General features: G+C 34.7%; 1 protein-coding gene across 1 annotated transcript in view; it reads left to right on the top strand.

Moving 5' to 3' along the window:
• Window positions 1–18,461, top strand: part of WDR72 (WD repeat domain 72) — a 93,079-nt gene that overhangs the window by 18,507 nt on the left and 56,111 nt on the right. The window contains exon 13 of the mRNA XM_066328472.1: window positions 7,926–8,128. Coding sequence (XP_066184569.1) covers window positions 7,926–8,128 — 203 coding nt within the window. The remainder of the gene's footprint in view (window positions 1–7,925; window positions 8,129–18,461) is intronic.

Here is an 18,461-nt window from a genome sequence, read left to right as displayed (position 1 = left end):
GAAATTAGCTGTTATCTGTATTGCTTTTACATTTTCCTGACCAGTTGGTATCTTTGCTTTTTTAAAAAAAGTAAATATTACAATAAGATGTAGCAGTGAAAGATCAAAGGATTTTTGCTTGCATACAGCAAATGGCAATGTGTCTACTGAGCCACCTTTAGATCCAATGTGTATTAGGAGTGAGGAATGAATGGGTGGACTATAAATAGCAATCTTCCTTGCTCAGAGTTAATAATCTTCATTTATCAGCGATAAATTGTTTTTCAATTAGTATGGGTTTAAAGTAAATTTATTTCTTGAAGTTCATAATACTTGCAGAATGAATCATTTACTTATTTCCTGTTACATTCTTTTATCTTGTAAGCCTTGCTGTGTTTTATTGTTTTACTGTAAATGCTATGCTTAGTTTGGGTTTAAACAGAGGATAACATCACTTAATAAAACTTCAATCATCCTTCAGTTATCATACTGTGTAATTACCTTTACACTGGCTAGCTATATTGGGGTTTTTGCACTCTCCCCCAGGAAGTGCAAATTTTCAGAGCTGTCTTACATGCTCCTAGCTCCAACATGAAAACAAAAATTGAAACATATGCCTAAAAAGTATTTTTGAGGTCAGATCTCCTGAATAATCAAAACTAATTCTGCTTACAATCCTAGTACTAGAAAAGGTCAAACATCATCAATAAATTATAGACAATAACTAAAATATACAGTATTTTATCTGCATGATTTGTGTATTGTTTTCCCTATTTGTGCTCTACTTAAATCCTGCTCTGAGTAGAATTTTTCTTCTATTTTGATGTGTTTATTATCACCATATCTGAGTGCTTAGTAACAGTAGTTCTGCCATTTTCTTTTTATGTACAGGAGCATTGTGGTTGTCTTGGCTTCTAATTTCTGCATCTAAATAAACCTAAAATCCTAAGAATTAATAATGTTTTATATAGAATTATTCTGAGAAGACTCTAGGTGGTATATAATTTTAAACCTCCCATGTTTGTATGTACCAGAGATGTACGTAGATGTACCTGCTACCTCAGTTCAGAGATTTTATTTGCTATTTCTACCTGTTTTTTTAAATGGTAGCATCAGGGTGATACTGATGTGTTTATCTTGAGGTTTTCAGTAGAAGCAAGTAAATGACTTATTTCCATTCACTGTAATGAGACTGACTCTGTCACCATAGTCTTGGTGGGCCTCTCTTGCTTGAGCAAACAGGAAAAGCAACAGTGCTTCAAGCAGTGGTGTTGCTGTGGTGGGAACAAGTCGTCACCTTGGAGGTTCAGTTCACAAAAGGTGGTGGTTCAGTTCACAGAAGGTGAATGTTCAGCTTTGAATGCATGCTTTAAGGCATGATGTTTTTCTGAAACGTTTGTGCTTCATGACTTTAGCAAGAATGAAACATAGCTTGAGATACTTCTGCTGAGAAAGAGGAAAAAAAAATCATGCCACCTCAAGATAGCTGTCAAGCATAAAAAATTTTACCTTAAGCATTTAAAAGCTACACAGGTATCAATAAAATAAAACAGCCTTTTAATGAGTTTGTCATCCCTAATAAAATATGCAGTGTCTAATATTAGTCAAATCTATCTGTATGGTCATAAAAAACTTTATGAAAAATAGAGAAGAGTTCAGAAATGCTCTGAAAATAATTCTTGCTGTTTTAATGCCACAGCAATAAATTTAAATGTTGCATAAAACCTCTGCTGTGTCAGAAGCAAACCTGCTATGGAGGAAATGAAATTACTCTGCAGATAGTCATCTTATGGATCAAACCTTTGATCATATTGGTGGTTAAACATGCTGGAAGGTTTTCAAACACTGTTTAAAGATCATTTTATGTAGTCATATATGCTCTGGATATTTTTATAATTGGTGCCAACAACAAGACTTCTAAACTTGCTGTAGTAAACGGCAAGTATAACGTGAGTTGAAGAACGTGAGGGGAGGGGTTTTCATTGGTTGGCTTTTTTTTTTTCCCTAAGTAGACCTTTATTTAGTATGTCTGACAGTTTTCTTCATCCCATACAGAAACTAGAGATTAAGCTGTTTAGAAAGTTAAGGCTTAGATTTCATCAGGTGGGTGTGAGAAAGTAAGTTGTATAGTTTTAATGAAATTTAGGATTCCATAATGACCAAATTTACTTTGATAAAGATTTTTGCCTAGATAATGGCAGAAGCAAGAATAATTACACTTCTGTGACCTTTTTGTCCTTGTAAAATTTAGTGATTTAAAGTCTCTTTTAAAATCCTTTTCATTTTCCCTGTCTCTCTCTTTCTCTTCAGGTCATTGGTCAGAATTAGATCTGAGTCGGTGAATGTGGCCTAACTGATAAATCCTGTGGTTGTGTTTTATCTGCTGGAGGCCGTGATGTAGGGTCAAAGTCATAGCAGTGACTACTTTCTTGTTTCTCTTTTAATGAATTTTTGCACAGCCTAAAGAACTGCAAATCTCCAAATAAGATTTAAAAATGAATATATATGCTTTGTGGAACTTAGCATTTGGGTTTGGCTTTTTTTTTTTGTTTAATTTGTCAGTCTTCCTTAAGATAAAACTTAACTAATGTTTGCCTCCTTTTTATTGCCTCTTATATTTTATATGTGTAAGCCTTGGGTCAGTCTGTAGCTTGGACTTGAATATTTCATAGCTCTCTAAATTTGAGTCATCGTTCAGTAAATACTTATTGATGTAGAATAATAAAGGGTAGTGGACCTTGGGAAAGTCTGTCTCAGGGTAAAAAAAAAAAAGCAGTGTCATCTTTTACCCAGCTTGCAGAAGCTGAAGATACCTTACTCTTGTCAGTATACACGAGTGGATCTTTATATTCATATGTGTACATACACACATGTACATTTGTGTGTACTTGGAGGAACATGTATGGAATTTAGCTGTATCTCCTCTCTCCAGCTGATAGTTGATCTTCGTTCTTATTGTTAATAAATTAGGTTTCATACATGTGTATATACATATATATATATATATATGTATATATATATCCTATATATATATAGGAAGTGTAACAGAGAACTGCTGTGATCGAGTGCATCCTGGGGAGGGGTTTCATTCCAGACACTAAGGAATAGATTCTCATTCCGTCTTTCAGTTTGTGATACAGGAGTAGATGGAAACTACTTGGATATCTTCCAAGTTCAGAGCTGGTGACTTCTTCCATTCGGCCCAGCTTAGCATGTTTATTGTGCTTTAACAATTCATTCTAAGAATTATTGTTCTTTACTCTTTGGAATAGTTTAGATGGAGTCAGGGAGAGAACAGGGGCAATGTCCTTTCTTTTGGGGTCTTGTGCCTGTGTAAGAAATCCTCAGGTAAGGACTGGCTGCATTGGAGAACTGCTCTTTTTACCCACATTTATAAGCCACCATTATAGCTTAGATTTCAGTAGTTTCCTTTGTGGTGTTCTTCATTGCTTTTTTTCAGCTGAAGGGTATTGACAGTAGTTTGCTAGTGCTCTTCTGAAAGTGCGTATTCTGAAGAATGTCAATAACACACTGAGTTGGACATGATAGAAATCATCCAAATGCAGAAATGAGTAAAGAGAGTTTGCAAAGACACATCGCAGGGCATCTCCATTTTTAATCTCCTCCTATAAGTAAAATATCTTTTAAGATACTACTATATTATTTTAATGGGCTGGATTTTGTGTAATCTATCCCATTTCTATTTGCTAGATGGCATTTACTTTTGTCTTGGTGTTGGTTGGAATATATATTCTTAATGCAATGTTTCTTCCATCTGTTTTGGGCTGGTTGATATAGGAGTGGTAGCACTAGCAATAATGAGAAATTTTTCAAGCACTGTGCTTGACAATTGTCTTGGAGTAAGATTGTAGAATTGTAAAATTCAAGCATTTTGTAGGAAGGAACATAAAACTTCTGTATGCCTTATTCTACCACCGTAGAAGAAAGAGTTTTGGGAGGTTTTTTTTCAGGTGAAATAGGTATTTATGGAAAAGATCTTAACAGAAAATAAACCAACTAGTGTTACAGATAATACTTGTTCTGAAAGGTGAGTTTTCTGTTTTGACTACTAGTGAAGAAAAGGATTTGTTCTCAACCACATGCTGGTTTTTAAATAAAATCAATACCGAAATTTCTCCTTCTCAGAGCACTGTTATGCTGTAAGAGTCATTTGAGTTACTAGGTCACAGCAGCACTGCAATATTGAGGATTTTCGATACTTTAGCTGTGACAGCAAACAGAAAGCACTGGAGCCTGATGATATGACAGGTCATGTGATGGCAGCGAATGCCTCCTTTTGAGGCAGGAAAATATGCGTGACCTCTCCAATAAAAATGCATCCTTCGGTATACAGAACTCAGAACTGTGTGGACAGCACTAACACCAAGAGACACAATTTGTAGTACTTGGTCCACAGGAAGAATAAGATGTTGTAGCAGTCTCTAGCCAGTCACATTTGGTGGTCCAGAGCTGCCCAGGAGAGTGAAATACTCCACTCTTGACTGTTCCTGAGACTTGGTTGCCATGGTCACAGCTTTAGAGAGATAAAGACTTTCTTTTCCTGTATTTTGTATGTATAGTAGGGGATGATAGCAGTGGTGCTGCTGCTGTGTAGACACCCCTCTCTCTTCCTGTTCATCCATTGTTATTTTTTGCTCCTCTGTCAAAATCCTTTGGGCTTATTCGCATATAAATACTTCAGGTTTGAGAGTGAATTTGATTTCTGTCCTCTTTCCTGTACTCTCATGTACAAGCTTTGCCTTTTCTTACTCTTTATTTTCCTTTAAAACCAGAGACAGCAAATTCCTAACAAATAACACTTTCTGAACAATAACTACCCCGCCTCAGTGTTATTTTGTCTGTTTGCAGTGGTCAGAAAGTCTGTCATATATACAGGTTTCTAAATCCTTTCCCCTCATCCTTTCCTGTTTGTTTCTCAGATGTATTCAGGCATCACAGAATATAGGTCTTTTCCTTTATTTTGTCTCTGCCAGCTATTTACTCTGTAAATGAGTATTTTGGGCTCTTCAGAAGAGTAAAGTTAAGCATATAATACTTCGTAATACTTTCACATTCATGCATTTTCCTATGCATTTTGTGCCATTTTATTTAGCTGTACACACAAACCTGTACATGCAAATGTTCACAATAGGGATCAGGATTGGATTCCTTCTGGAAGGTGCTACCTAAAAGGGAATTGGGTTGGCTGTTATGAGTGATATATAAATTATTTAAAGATGTAACAGGAGTTTTTTAAATGGATTTTAGTGTGTCATAATGTTCTGTCAGTAAGAAAATAAGTTAGTTGTCCAGGACACTTGCTATTCAATGTTCCTCTCTATAAATGTGCTTTAAAATAAAAATTTTAAAAAAACAAACCAATTGTAACTTCTCTATGTGAAAAACCAAGCCCTGTTTCATGCTTAGTGTGACCCCAGAAGGGCTTTTTTCAGTTAATAAGATGTTAATTTTCTCTTACCCAAATTATTCAAAAAATGATATGCTTGCCAATGGCATTGTCTCCTGATGCACTTGGAGAAGAGTTTGTTAACAGCAGAAATGTTTTATAACCTGTTGGTAGTTTCTCACTTTGCATCTGGTAAGTCTATAATATATAGAAGCACATCCACCCTCTGTTTAAAATAAGATAATGTGTGTTAAAGATCTAAAACATGAATTTGCTTTCATGTGCAACAAGAATATGTGTTCTGTTCAGGCCATTGCCTACCAAGGCTAAATTCTGCTGTTGCATTTTCTGTACCTTTTGCCACTTCTGGTATGTTTCTTTTTCTGTCAGCTAAAATTTTTATCTTCAACCTGAAAAGTTTGCTCTGAAGCTGTTGCCAGAGAAAAGCTCTGATGTGTGGAAGATAACATAAGTCTGTAGTATGATAGCCTTAACTAAATTATATTCTATTGTATTTCCACTGGATTATCCCACAGAACGGTCTGACTCTGAGGGATGACTGCTGCTGAAGCACTCATGCATCTGGATCTACTGAGACATGTTTGGAAGCTCTGTCTAATAGCAAAGACTGTGCATAGTCAGGTCTTTGACATTTAGTACCATGCCCCCAAAAGTCTTAGATTTGTTAAAAACTTACTGTAATTTCTCTTAAAAGGAACCTAATACCTGGTAATTTCACAGGGATATTAGGGTAGTCTTGAGGACTCAGTGAATTTCACTGAAAAAAGTGTTACAGAAATATGTATGTATATGCACGCATACAAATATTTGCTGTGTTGTGGACTTGCCAGAGAAAGTGATAGAGAAAGCTTTGGCCCTTCCACTTAAAAGTAGGAGAACAGTGATTTCTTAGAATTTTTTTTCATATTTTGCTCTGAATAATCCACATAGTTCTGTGGCATGTTTATGTCTTGAAAGGCTACTTCACATATATGGAGAGGCCAAAATAATACTAGCTGAGTGACTGTATTATTGCCAAGCTTCTTCACTTTGCAAATGCTGTGGCATTTAAGCACGTTTGTTCATGTCGAGCGTGAACTCTACAGTAGGCATCTATAAGCATGATTTTTGTGTTCCTGAAATATGTCTGTGCTGGGAGCTTTGCAGGCAGTCTTAACTATGAGAACCTTTTGGGCAACTCCCTTTCCTTTCAGTAACCATCCTGGTCTTAAATGCTCCCAGGCACTGGCTGCAGGTCCTGGGGAGGAATTAAGAAAAGGGCACATTAAAAACAATGGGGGCTGATTCTTACTACTTTCAGTATAATATTGCAGTAATCTGCGGTGTTCAACTGATTTTTATAAGGGACAAAGAATCAGGTGCCCTGTTTTCTTCTGCTCTGAATTCAAAGAATTCATCATACGAGTAGTAGAGGTGTTACTGCAATGAACAGAAATGGATGCGTTTCAAAGAAATAATTTCAGATGAAGAGATTTTATACACACATATACACACAAACACTTATTGTATGAGATCCCTCAATCCCAGTCCAATATTTTTAGCAGGTGTTACTGATAGAACTTCAATGTTACACATTTTTTTATTGTAGCAGTGAAAGGGAAAATTCATGTTTTATTACTTGAGGGTAGGAAGAATTCAAACTTAAGGGAAAAACATTTCATGTTATAGCTGATATTTAATACTTGAAAAACCTTCAGATGTATTTTATCTCCGATATTTATAGGAAACAAGCCATTTCATCAATTTCTTTTAATTCCTATAGGAAACGTGTGGTATATAATAGTAGCTTATTTCAAATACATTTAAGCTCAGTTTTTATATCTTTAATGCTAGTTATAATTAAAACAGTATTACTAAAATTATTACTAAATGAAACTTTCACTGAAGTAATATAACTGGATATAGCAGCAAGAGTATTTAGATTCCAGAGAGCCACACAAGCAATGAGTCTCTGAAACATCACATTGATATCCCTGATGACTAAGCTACATGTATATTCATGTATAAACGTTCTTTACAGCTGACAATTTTTAGGAATGGAATGAAAAAAATCGAGCTTTCTCTTGCTGTTTGTAATCCAGAACACTAGAGGACAGCACTAAAATATTACATAAATGTGTTGTTGTTTACACTGTTAATGATATAGATGCTCTGGCAGAGCTTTGTGAGGAGAAAACAAATTACTGTTTTGAGCAGTTAGGGCCGGTGATATTTTTTTTAATATCATTGGCTCCCTCTGAAAAACTGTGTCTAACTCCACATGTGTAAAACATTGACCTCCTTGTGGTCTAAAACAGTTATTTGCTGCAGTAATTTCTTTAGAGAGTAAGCTTTACTTTTAATAGCAATAGTGTAGAGTAACCTTTTAATTTTAAGAAGGAGTTATTTGCCTAATCTGTAAATACTTTGTAATTTATTTGCTGACATGTAGTGTACTGTATTAATATTATGATACTTACATAGAGATGCGATAGTATAGATCACTGAAAAAGTTACAACTTCTGTTGTGTTTCTCTAGGCACACTGGAACGACATGAAACTGGTGAAACAGCAAGAGCAATTCTTAGTGCCATTGAAGATTCAGAACACTTAGTGACAGATGCTCAACTTCCTGTATCTCAGGAGTCAAAACGAAACAAGAATTGTGGATACAAACACTCCAGCTTGTATAAGCATGGCATGGGCCCTTACCTTGCTCAGACAGAGAAATCTCTAGATAAGGTAAGAGTCAAGAGTAGAATATATCTCAAAAGCAATTAGTTGTGATTCCAGTTCCTTACCCTTTCACCCACTGATGTGTAAGTTGGTTTTAAGTTTATAAAGGCTTCTTCTGGCTGGCTGGCTCAGTCCTTATGCCTTCAACCCATTTCATAGACAAATGAGGAAAATTGGCAGAGGGCCTTATGCCAGGTCATTAGTAGATAATCTCAAAAGGATTTTCTCAGATGTTATAACCTGTATAACCTGTAGTTAGATCCTATTTCCCCATGCCTCTAGCTTGTGACTGCACCTGTCAGTAGTACTCAGAGAACAATTGAATACACCTTACACTTGTTCAAATGTGTATGTCTTGAGAACAAGCACATTGTAATCCAATGCTATTGGTCTTTCTCTTATTGCTTTTCTAATGAGACCACAGATCCCTCTTGTCATTCAGAGAGAGTTTTTATTGGGTGTGTGCTTTCTGTTAGCATTGTTACAGAATAGACTGCAATCGCCGTATGTTTTTATTATTGTGATTAAATTTGGCACCTTATTGGTTAAAAGGAAGATGGTAATGCTCCTGCGAGGTACTAGGCTGCAAATAGGCATGACAGTCTTCAGGGAAGATTTGGCAGGGAGAGATTTGTATTTAGCTTTATCTAGAAATATTTTCCTGCCAAAATCATTAAGCCAAGTAATTGTAACGAAGATGTGTTCTTTTGTTTTGACTAAGTAATAAAAGGAAATAATATGCTTTAAGTAGGGCTAATGTGCTGCTAAGACTGAGAAAATGTGTAGAGAGATATCAAATCATGAGAAGTAAGATTGAAAATGCAATAGTCACTCTATTTTCTTGTGGCCTAGATATCTATACTTTTATCAGTTTTTTGTAGATATTTAAAAATTAATATAGTAAATATTTTTAAATATAATCAAATTTAAAACTGATTATTATAACTGTCTCTAATTTAATACTATCTCAGATTCAATTAGATGGGTATTGCTTTTTTATAGAGGCAAAAAATGGTACAAACGTATTTTCTTAAACTCTATTTATACATCAGGAGGTAATATATTCACTGAACTTTTGATAAGAATGTATCTTAAGAATAGGGCTCTTGTGCTGTTTGTTCTTGCTTACCACTTTTTTAATTAATGAGTTTTGGGAATTTTGTTCTCTGCAATAAGCAGGGGAAGTCATGTCTGCTATTCCTCAACCCTCAATGTACATAGAAGGTATTTTACCACAAGTATTGAGAATGAAAAATGCTTTCCCTCAGTCACACATAGAAACAGCCTTCAGAATGGTCTCTGGCCTTTATTCTGGCTTTATTAGTTATAGGAAATGAAGTAGTATGTATTTCAAAACTGTTGAAGTATTACTTAATCCAAGTCCTCACTCTTGAATTTTACTGTCTTTTCTTCATTGTATTTTCAAATTTACGTATGACATTGAGTTTTTAATGATTGTAGTTTAACTCTTAATATTTTTCTTTGACCTTTTACTAACCTTAGTCCGATTTCTGAAGTTCTTTTTGATCCCATTTTCTGAAAAGTCTTATTAGTGTGTAATCCTGCTGAGCATGTTGTGAGGCAGATGGTGCACTAGTTGGCCATTGACACAGAATCTGATCTCCCTGTTAGTTTGTTAAAAGGAATAGTTTCTTCTTGCCTTCTTAAATAGGAACAAAAGAAAAAAGTTTTGGTAGTTGTTTGGTAAGTAGTTTTAGATTCATCCATTAAATTGAAAATTGTATGGATTTAACAGGGTGGGAGGAAAGGAAATGTGTTGATTATGAAATACGGGGAAAGTTTTTTGTAAACTTTAAAGTGTGGAGTTTAACATGCTTTGGGAATTATCATGATCTTAAACTGGGGGAAGTATCCCAGCAGGAAACCATGGAAATGTTGTAATTTGTAGTGGTTTTTTGGTCTGATATACAGCTTGTCTGCTTTGATTTCTCAAAATAATATCCTATTTTCATGTTTAAATATTGTTCATTAATTATCTTGTCCAAATGCAAACTTACTAAGAATACTGTTGATATCTCAGACTTCTCTGTCAAAATCTTTTGTTTTTTAGATTCACATTATATTTTGTTACTAAAGATCTGTTAGGTTTATCTAAATTCATAATAAATTAAGTTCTGTACTTGGGAAAGCACTTTTCATTCATCAAACATATGTCATCCAGTTCATTCAGACCTTCTTCCCACTTGCATCTGCATTGTAGAGGGTTCTGTAGATCGACATGGGAGATGCTGGAGCCTAAATGTATTTAGTCTATCTGAACCTGGGAAAAACATAACAATTGATGTCCCCTTAATGCTATTGCAGAAGCCCAGTGCTGGCTGCAGAAACAGAGTGTGAAACTCTGCAGCTTTTTTAGCATATTCTGTTATTGCTGAGTTGAAGGCTTATGAAGTCTGCAGTTTTTCTTAAGTTTTGTGCAGAAACTTTTTTTTAGGTTTTTCAAAAAGTGTTCTATTGCCTCTTTTGCATCACTGTATTTAAGCATCTTGAAATATTCTGGAAATTCACATCTCATGTAATTAGTTAGAGGACTGTGGTTATCAGACTTCAACATTCCATGACCTATTAATAAAATATAGAATTACTATCCACATAAAAGTATCACAAAACTTCGAGATTATCAGAGGATTTTAATATGGAATGAGTGTTTCATTATCAGTTTCCTTCCTGGCAAATTGTGTGTTAGAAATTTAACAACATACTAAATTGCTAATAATTTTTCTGTCAAAAACCCCCATCATCAATTTTAGCATATATTAAAGAACTCAATTTCAAAAGATTTATGTGACAGGAAAAATGAGTGGGTAACTATTCTGTCCTGTTGGTATTGTAATTGTGAGTGCTCCTTTTGTACAGTGAGTGCTCCATATGAAGATTGCAAGTAAAATTCAGTATTTATTTATTCTTGCCATTTTTACAATGTTTTCCCATTTATATATTACTGAAGATTAAAGAATGTTTTCAAAATAATGGTCTCTCCTTCCTCCATCCTAAAAAAGAAAAATATCCTCACATAGTAGTCCAGCTTCAAAGGCTTTCTTTCAAAACTTTTGCCATCATGTAAATCATGGATACAAAAGCAGAATGTTTTGATTTCATGGTGTTTTGACCATTTTAATTCTTTTATTGTGCTGCACGTGCCAGTGGGAGTACCAATAACAGATGACTGTGACAAATGTAGTTAACACAAGATCCATATTAATGTTGTCAAATCCCCTTGATATATTTAAACAGATTTTAATTATTTTTAATGTCAAAAGACCCAAAATATATAGCTTAATAGTTCTTCAAGAAAGCTTTACTTAATATGTGAATGTAAAACCTCTCATAAAAATGAAACTTTTATATTGGCCTTAGTCATTGACATAGGGTATTCATCAAGTCAGCAATTTGTGTGGCAAAGTGCCATTTGAATAGTGTATTGTTAGAATACTTATGGTCCACTTGACAAGGGCTCTTGCTGTAAATAGTGCAATTTGACTCCAGCTGTTAAAGAGTGGCTTTGACAGCAGCCAAATAGAATGGAGATGCTTTACTGCACCGCAGAAAAATCAATATTGGGTTCTTGTTCATAGTAACCTGTTTTCTTCTCTCTCGTTTTTTTTGTTTTTTTTTTTTTTTTTTTTTTTTTTTTTTTTTTTTTTTTTTTTTTTTTTTAAGATTTATACAAGACTATCTAGAGTTCATTTGTGAAAGCTTAAATTTTATTTTGAAAGTGAGGCTGTTTTATTTTCAGATTAATGTTGGTGGTGAGTGATGCTTGTGTTTAGTTAAAAAGCGAAGACAGTGCTTTGTGGACATACATAAACAATGTGATGATGCTGCATTATTGCAACTCTGTTTATAGGGATGGATGTTAGGATGTGGGTGCATAAGTTGTGTAACTAATGACAAAAAACGTTCTTTCCTTCCTCCTTGTATTTTTATTTTTCTTTTTGTAGTGCCACTGTAGTATCCCTGTCAATTTTCTAAGTATAGGGTTTTTTAAAAGCAGGTTTCTTTGTTGTTCTCCCAGTAACAACCCCCCCAGATGTTGACAATCTGTAGTGCCATTGTAGATTTTCCTGAAGCATGGTCTTGCTAGTGCTGAACAGTTTTCCAGCAGTATTCAGTGACACAAGGTTGCTATGATACCTGGCCAGTAGCAATAGGTATTGAATCACTGGTCTTAATTACAATAGAATACACACTAGACTGTGCTCATGGTGTTTCTATGGAACTAGCTCTCATTATACCTTCAAGTCATAGTTCTGTTTGAAAATTGGAGGTCTGTGAAAAACTGATTTAAAAAAAATTCAAATGCTTCAGTGCATCATATGAAGATTTCATTGATGCACATAAAAAGCTGGATGTGTCTGGGAATTGTTCTCCTGATGTTCCAGAAACCCTTTGTGCTGGAAAGTTTTCTACCTTTTTACCTTCAATAGTCTGGATATAAACCTATGTTTATCATGCACTAATATTTCTAGTGATTTCAGTAAAATAATCGAAATGGTCTGGGTAAAAACGTTTGAGGGAAAAGCAGCTTATTAGAATCTGTGCAATAGTTGCTGAAGCTTGAACTCTTAAGTTATACTACTGAAAATCTAGATCAGAAAAGGGATTTTTTCCTGTTTATATAAGACAAGGCGAGGACAGGGAAGAGAAACGTATTCATTTATCTGTGGACTTTTATAAGTATATGTATTTTTTGATATATTAACTCAGCAATTTCTTAAAATATGTTGCAATAGGAGTCCTTTAGAACTTGATATTCACTTCTATAATAATATATGTTCTGCTCTGAACAAAAAATATGTAAAGACAACAATTTTCAGAAGTTATAAATTATAAAATAAATGTCTTTGTTGCTGCCCAGAATAAGTAAGAAGCAAATGAAGACTGTAGGACAATACCAGCTATTTTTTTTAGTATAGCAAGGGAAGCAATTTGAAAATAAAATTGTTATTGGAAGCATGGAAAATTGCTGCTAGTTAAATCTTACTGATGACAAATTTGATAGAAAAATGGAAATAAGATACAAGCACAAATACAAAATAAAACTTAGCAGATGGGAAATCAGGAGTGAGTCCATAAACAATGGTGTCACAGACATAGGTTCCTTTAATTTCTTTCCTTTTATAACATTTAGAGCATTATTATGGGGAATTACAGATCTTGGTGATTTATTTGAAGTGGATTATTATGGACAAAGCACAATAGAAAGTAGTAGAATATTTATCAAAGTTGCTGCTGCAAGGGTATTTTCTTTTTCTGGGACTAGTGTTCAGTAGCTATATTTAGTAGTTTATTAAGTAAGTGTAATAGGAAAATGGGTGAAGAGAAAAGGACTCAATACTTAGAGATTTTTTTCTCTCTAATTCTGTTGCAAAAAATTTTAGTATTACGTTTCCTGTGAAATTTTACAATTAAGTATTTTATCAAGGGACCAAGGTAGCAATATAACTACAGTGAAGTAATAACTTGGGAGTTATGAGATTAAATTGGGCCCAGTTAAAAAGAACCATGATCCTGAGGGATATTGATAGGTTTGACCACATGTCGTCTTTGATGGAAGTTACTGTAGTTTTTGAATTGGCTTACTAATTCAAGAATTTGTTGATTTGTTTTCTCCATTTATTGCATCAAAGCAAAATGAAACCAAAAAGTTGCCATTGTGGTATTGTAGCACATTTTAGTCTTACACACGTGGATAGCAATTAACACAGGGTGACAGAAATCTGATAAGTCTTAACTACTTATTTCAATGTTTCCGACACTGATTCTTATCTACACTGGGACTATACTGAAGGTGACTGACTTAAAACTTCTTTCCCTTCCTAAACAACTAATTGGACTGTATGATAAAGCTAAAGAGGCTGCTGTAGTATCCTACTAGAAATAATTCTGAGGTCAATATCAACAGTCCTTTTGAAGTATTTCATGTTGAAGAATGATTTATTGAAGCTAACCTAGCTATTGTTGTCTTAATCTTTATCCTTTCCCATACGTCTGCTGCCATGCTGCAATTCCTTTCTGTCTCTTGGAATCTTTAGCAAAGTTTGCATTTTGTTTTTTTAGGAATATACACTTATAATTAAAAACATACAGTTGCTATCTTATGAATGTTGTGTTCATGATATCGTATTTGCCACTTAGGGTTTCTTTTAGGTCTGGATGTACAGCTGGGCACAGTTTGAGTTGTTCTGTCATGGATTTTATCTTTACTACTTTTGTAGTCTAGAAGGTGTGACTTGTTCTGTAGATCAGCCTAATTGATTTTCCTTCTAAGTGCTCTGCCTAATTCCAAAATAAATCACATGATCTTTGTTATAACCTTTATATTTTCAAGTTATTCAGTGGTGTTCTTTAAATTCTTCACAATTCATGACAGTGATATGGTGGAATATTTACAGTTCTGATAATCATCTTTTCTATTCTAAATGTTAATTCTATTCTAAACATTAATTCCCTCGCCTCTTATAGTTTAATTACTATTATTTTAGTGAAGAAAAATGTTAACAAGAATTCAGAGTGAATTCAGTGTGAGACCTTTTCCTAGGTTTCCACCTCACACATCTATTTTAAAAGTGTAGTGACTTTTTCAGAAGCACATCATAATCTTGCATGCAACTTTAGAAATAGGAATTGCAGCAAACAAACCTTATGTGGCAAAAGAAAGACTTGTTATCTGCTAGCCTCTTTCTGAGAGCTAACTGAAACTCTTGTCTTGCTTATATAGCGGAAATAAAATCCTTGGCTAACCTATGGTTTGATTCTGAACAAAGCAACAACACTGGTTATATGTCCATTCTCTTGATTTATTTTTTTGTATGTTGATACTCAAACCTTAGTTTGTTCTGGTGGTCAGGTTGGGTTCTTGCAATATTTATGGGAAAGGATGAATCATCCAAGCAGACACTTGAGAATGTTTGTTTCCAAATCCTGTCCTTTTGGAAGCCTCTGCAGCAAGACTGAAGAGCTCGGAAGGAAAGAATAGTACGATATCTATGCGTACAGAAACTTAGCTGCTAATCTGATACATTCTGAAATGCTATAGCATTTGAAGAAAGTCCAGCTTACCTTTTCTTAAAATCTCAAGAGTGGCACTTTCTAGAAGGCATAGGGGTTTTTTTGTTGTTGTTCTATTTCTTAAGTATAAAGTCAGTTGTTTATGAATTGATCTAGAACTTTTATGTAGATAAATTTTCGATGGGACTCTTATAATTCAAGATGGGAAATGGACTCAGAGCAGCCCAGGAAAAATGTTGTTTCAGTTGGAGTCAGCACTCAGACATGATTGCTAACTTAATTTTTATATACATCACTCCTTCTTAGGACAAAGCAATATTCTCAGAGCTCCTGCAAAGGTTCTGTTGGCAGTGTCTCGATGTTCAGCATTATATCTCACAGATATTTGGATGTTCATTCATCCAGTAAATTGTTCAATATGATAATTCCTAAATCCTGAGCCAGCAGTCTGTGGCTTTGGACTGCTGCAGTTTTTCTTGTCCAGTTGATGATCAAGAAAACTTTAGAGATGTTCCATCATTTTTTTTCTAAAGTGCTGAGTGAAGATGAAAATTTTTCACTACCACTCAGCACTGAGCTGTAAATATTTCTAAAAATATAGTTAGGAAATTAATTTTTACATTCCAAATAACTTAATATAATAAGATGTAGGCAGAGTATTTGAATGTAGAGTGCATAAATAATACTTAATTTTAAACACTATCATATTCCTTCTTTCTGTATAAACTTTTCACGGCTGAGACTGTCTGTATCAGAAATAGCTGTTAGAGATGAGTGGATTTACAGTTCACTTTTATATTCTTTCTAATAAAATAATTAGACAAGATTTTGTCAAAAGTATTTAGAATTGCCTTTCTGATAGTGCACCCAGACAGGCAGTGATATGAATTCTAGAGCAAAGCAAAAGTTGTCTGAAAAAAAAGTCTATTTGTTTCCTCAAATCTTTTTTGAAAAATAAGGTGTAGGCTTTTTTCCTAGTACTGAAAACTTGTGAAGGATACTTTGGATTGTAGTTTTACTTGCCTGTTATTCTTTGGTATCTTTTAAAGATTTGTCTCCAGAATCACTTTATATGTACACTTTAATTAAATCCAATAGAAAACTCTAAGCTGAGTGTTGCGGAGAGCAAGAGTGTTAATTTGAAAACAAAATGTGTGAAACATTAAATTTTCATGCTAGACCTCTACATTGAGCAATAGAATAGATGTGTTAGCAATTCTTCCTGAACAATTGAAATTTTTGTGCCCAATAGATCCATCTGGACTACAATCTGCCTGACAGTGGCCTTCATACATGATAAAAAGAGGGTTTATTCAGTTGCTTAGACTATTCATCACACAGCTTGAGCCTGAAGACTCCTTGGCTTAATTACTTACATTGTGCCACAGATGCATCTGCAGTGATGCTACAGTTACTGTTCAAAGTGCTGTGAGGATAGTGAAGCCTTCCACTGGGATTTAACAAAAGAAAAAAGAAAGATTACAGTGTTGGAAGGAAAGAGGGTGACTTTGCTTATGTTACAATTAAGTTGATAGATAAACATTGGTGCAAACTCAAAAAATGCTGTATCCTTTTCTTCATGGGAGGTGGATTCTTAGGAGGATCTGGGCATCCTCAATAATCTAACCAGAGTTGTAATAAATACTGTAATAAAAGTAATGCAAGGCAAGTTTGAAGCAGTTGATTTATACTAGTTCATATGGGAAAATTCATCATGAATTGACACATTTGTTTGGGACTGCATTGTCTAAATGATGAAGCCTCAGGTCAAGCATAAATTGCATGTGAAAGCAAACTGGGGCACTACAACTGACTCCAGGCTTTTTCCTTATAAAGGACAGATAGACCTTTATATATGAGTACTGAGCTATAAAAGGGGTAAATGAATAAGAAAAAAAGTTCTGAATGCCCCCATCAAAGGATTTTCTGTCCTATGACTAGGTGAAGTGTCTGAAGGTAAGGAATATGAATGACCTTGGGATAGTGATACCAAAACTGTGTGATGCTCATCCTATGCATGAGTCCAGCATTGCTTTCTGGCAGGTAGGCCTGGCCTCTTTGTGCCCTTTGAGGGGCCATGGATACTCTTAGAGACACAAATGCTTCACATGCTCCCTAAATTTGAAGCCTGGGAGGTGGGCAGAATTGGACAGGGCTGTGGTATGTGGACTGCTGATAGGAGCTAATACTGGATTAGGAAGTGTGTATGGTTTTTATGTGGAGATGAAAGTGTAGCCAATAATTTGCATCCTTTTTTCCTCAGCGAGTTCTTTTAGAGATGGTGTGTGGTGTGTGTTTAATTGCTATTTCGATTATATACCTGGTGCTTGTAACTGTCTTTGCACATATCCTAGATTGCGCATCCTTTCAGCAGAGCAAGAAAATAAGACAGTTCTATATTTGCAAAAAGGTTATAACTAAGGAAAGTAGGTTTCCTGACAGGATTTTTCTGAAATAAGACACCATTCAATGCTTAGATTGTTAATTTTCAAACACCTAAATAGGGTTGAACGACCATATTTCTATCTAATTGTTAACAGTTCTTCAAGCAAGACCATGAGAATTTGGAGTTTCTTTTAGGGAAGACTTAGACCCTCATTTCAGATTTCTCTATCTTACATTTCTTAAAGCCCTTGCTTCTTAAACTATTGCATCAAAATTCTAGTCATAAAATACATGAGTGGTCTGTACTCTCTGACTGTCTCAGTACTCTTCCACTGAATGATGTTTGATAATGTGCTGTATTCTGTGCTGTCATAGGAAAAGGTTATACTAGCTTTTCTCCTTGTCTTTTAATGATCAGAATAAATTAGACTTCCTAAATTTGGAAGTAACTTAATGCTAAGTAGACATATAATTTACATCAAGTTTTTGATTTTATATGTAGAAGACATATCCAAAAAATAAAATTTCATAGTAGGTAAAAAGGTGTTCTGTTCATGATGTAGTTTTAAGACGTGCTGTTTGAAATCTGAGGTTTTTGTGGAACTTGCTAACTGTATTTTATGCTCATAAACCAGTTTGAAGCCCCAAACACAATTTCATTTATCTTTATATTCTGAGCTTTATAGAGTCTGCAAAAGTGTCCATCTGTTCAGTCGAGATTGCTTCAAATAGTGAGTGGTCAGAGAGACGTAGCTGATAAAGGTCAAAGGAGCCTCTTGACCCCGTGATTCTTGCCAAAGCAATTGGAGCGTAGGGACTGATGTACAGTTAGATACAGCTTGCTAACGTGAGCTCCACTTTAATTGGTAATGATAGCAAGAATACACAGTAAAGTCATTGCTGAAAGAAAACAAAAAGTATC

Source organism: Sylvia atricapilla, chromosome 13 (genome assembly GCF_009819655.1).
Source record: "Sylvia atricapilla isolate bSylAtr1 chromosome 13, bSylAtr1.pri, whole genome shotgun sequence".
In the NCBI taxonomy this organism is placed as follows: Eukaryota; Metazoa; Chordata; class Aves; order Passeriformes; family Sylviidae; genus Sylvia; species Sylvia atricapilla.
The sequence above is the reverse complement of the archived record's forward strand: the minus strand, read 5'-3'. Positions and strand labels throughout refer to the sequence as shown.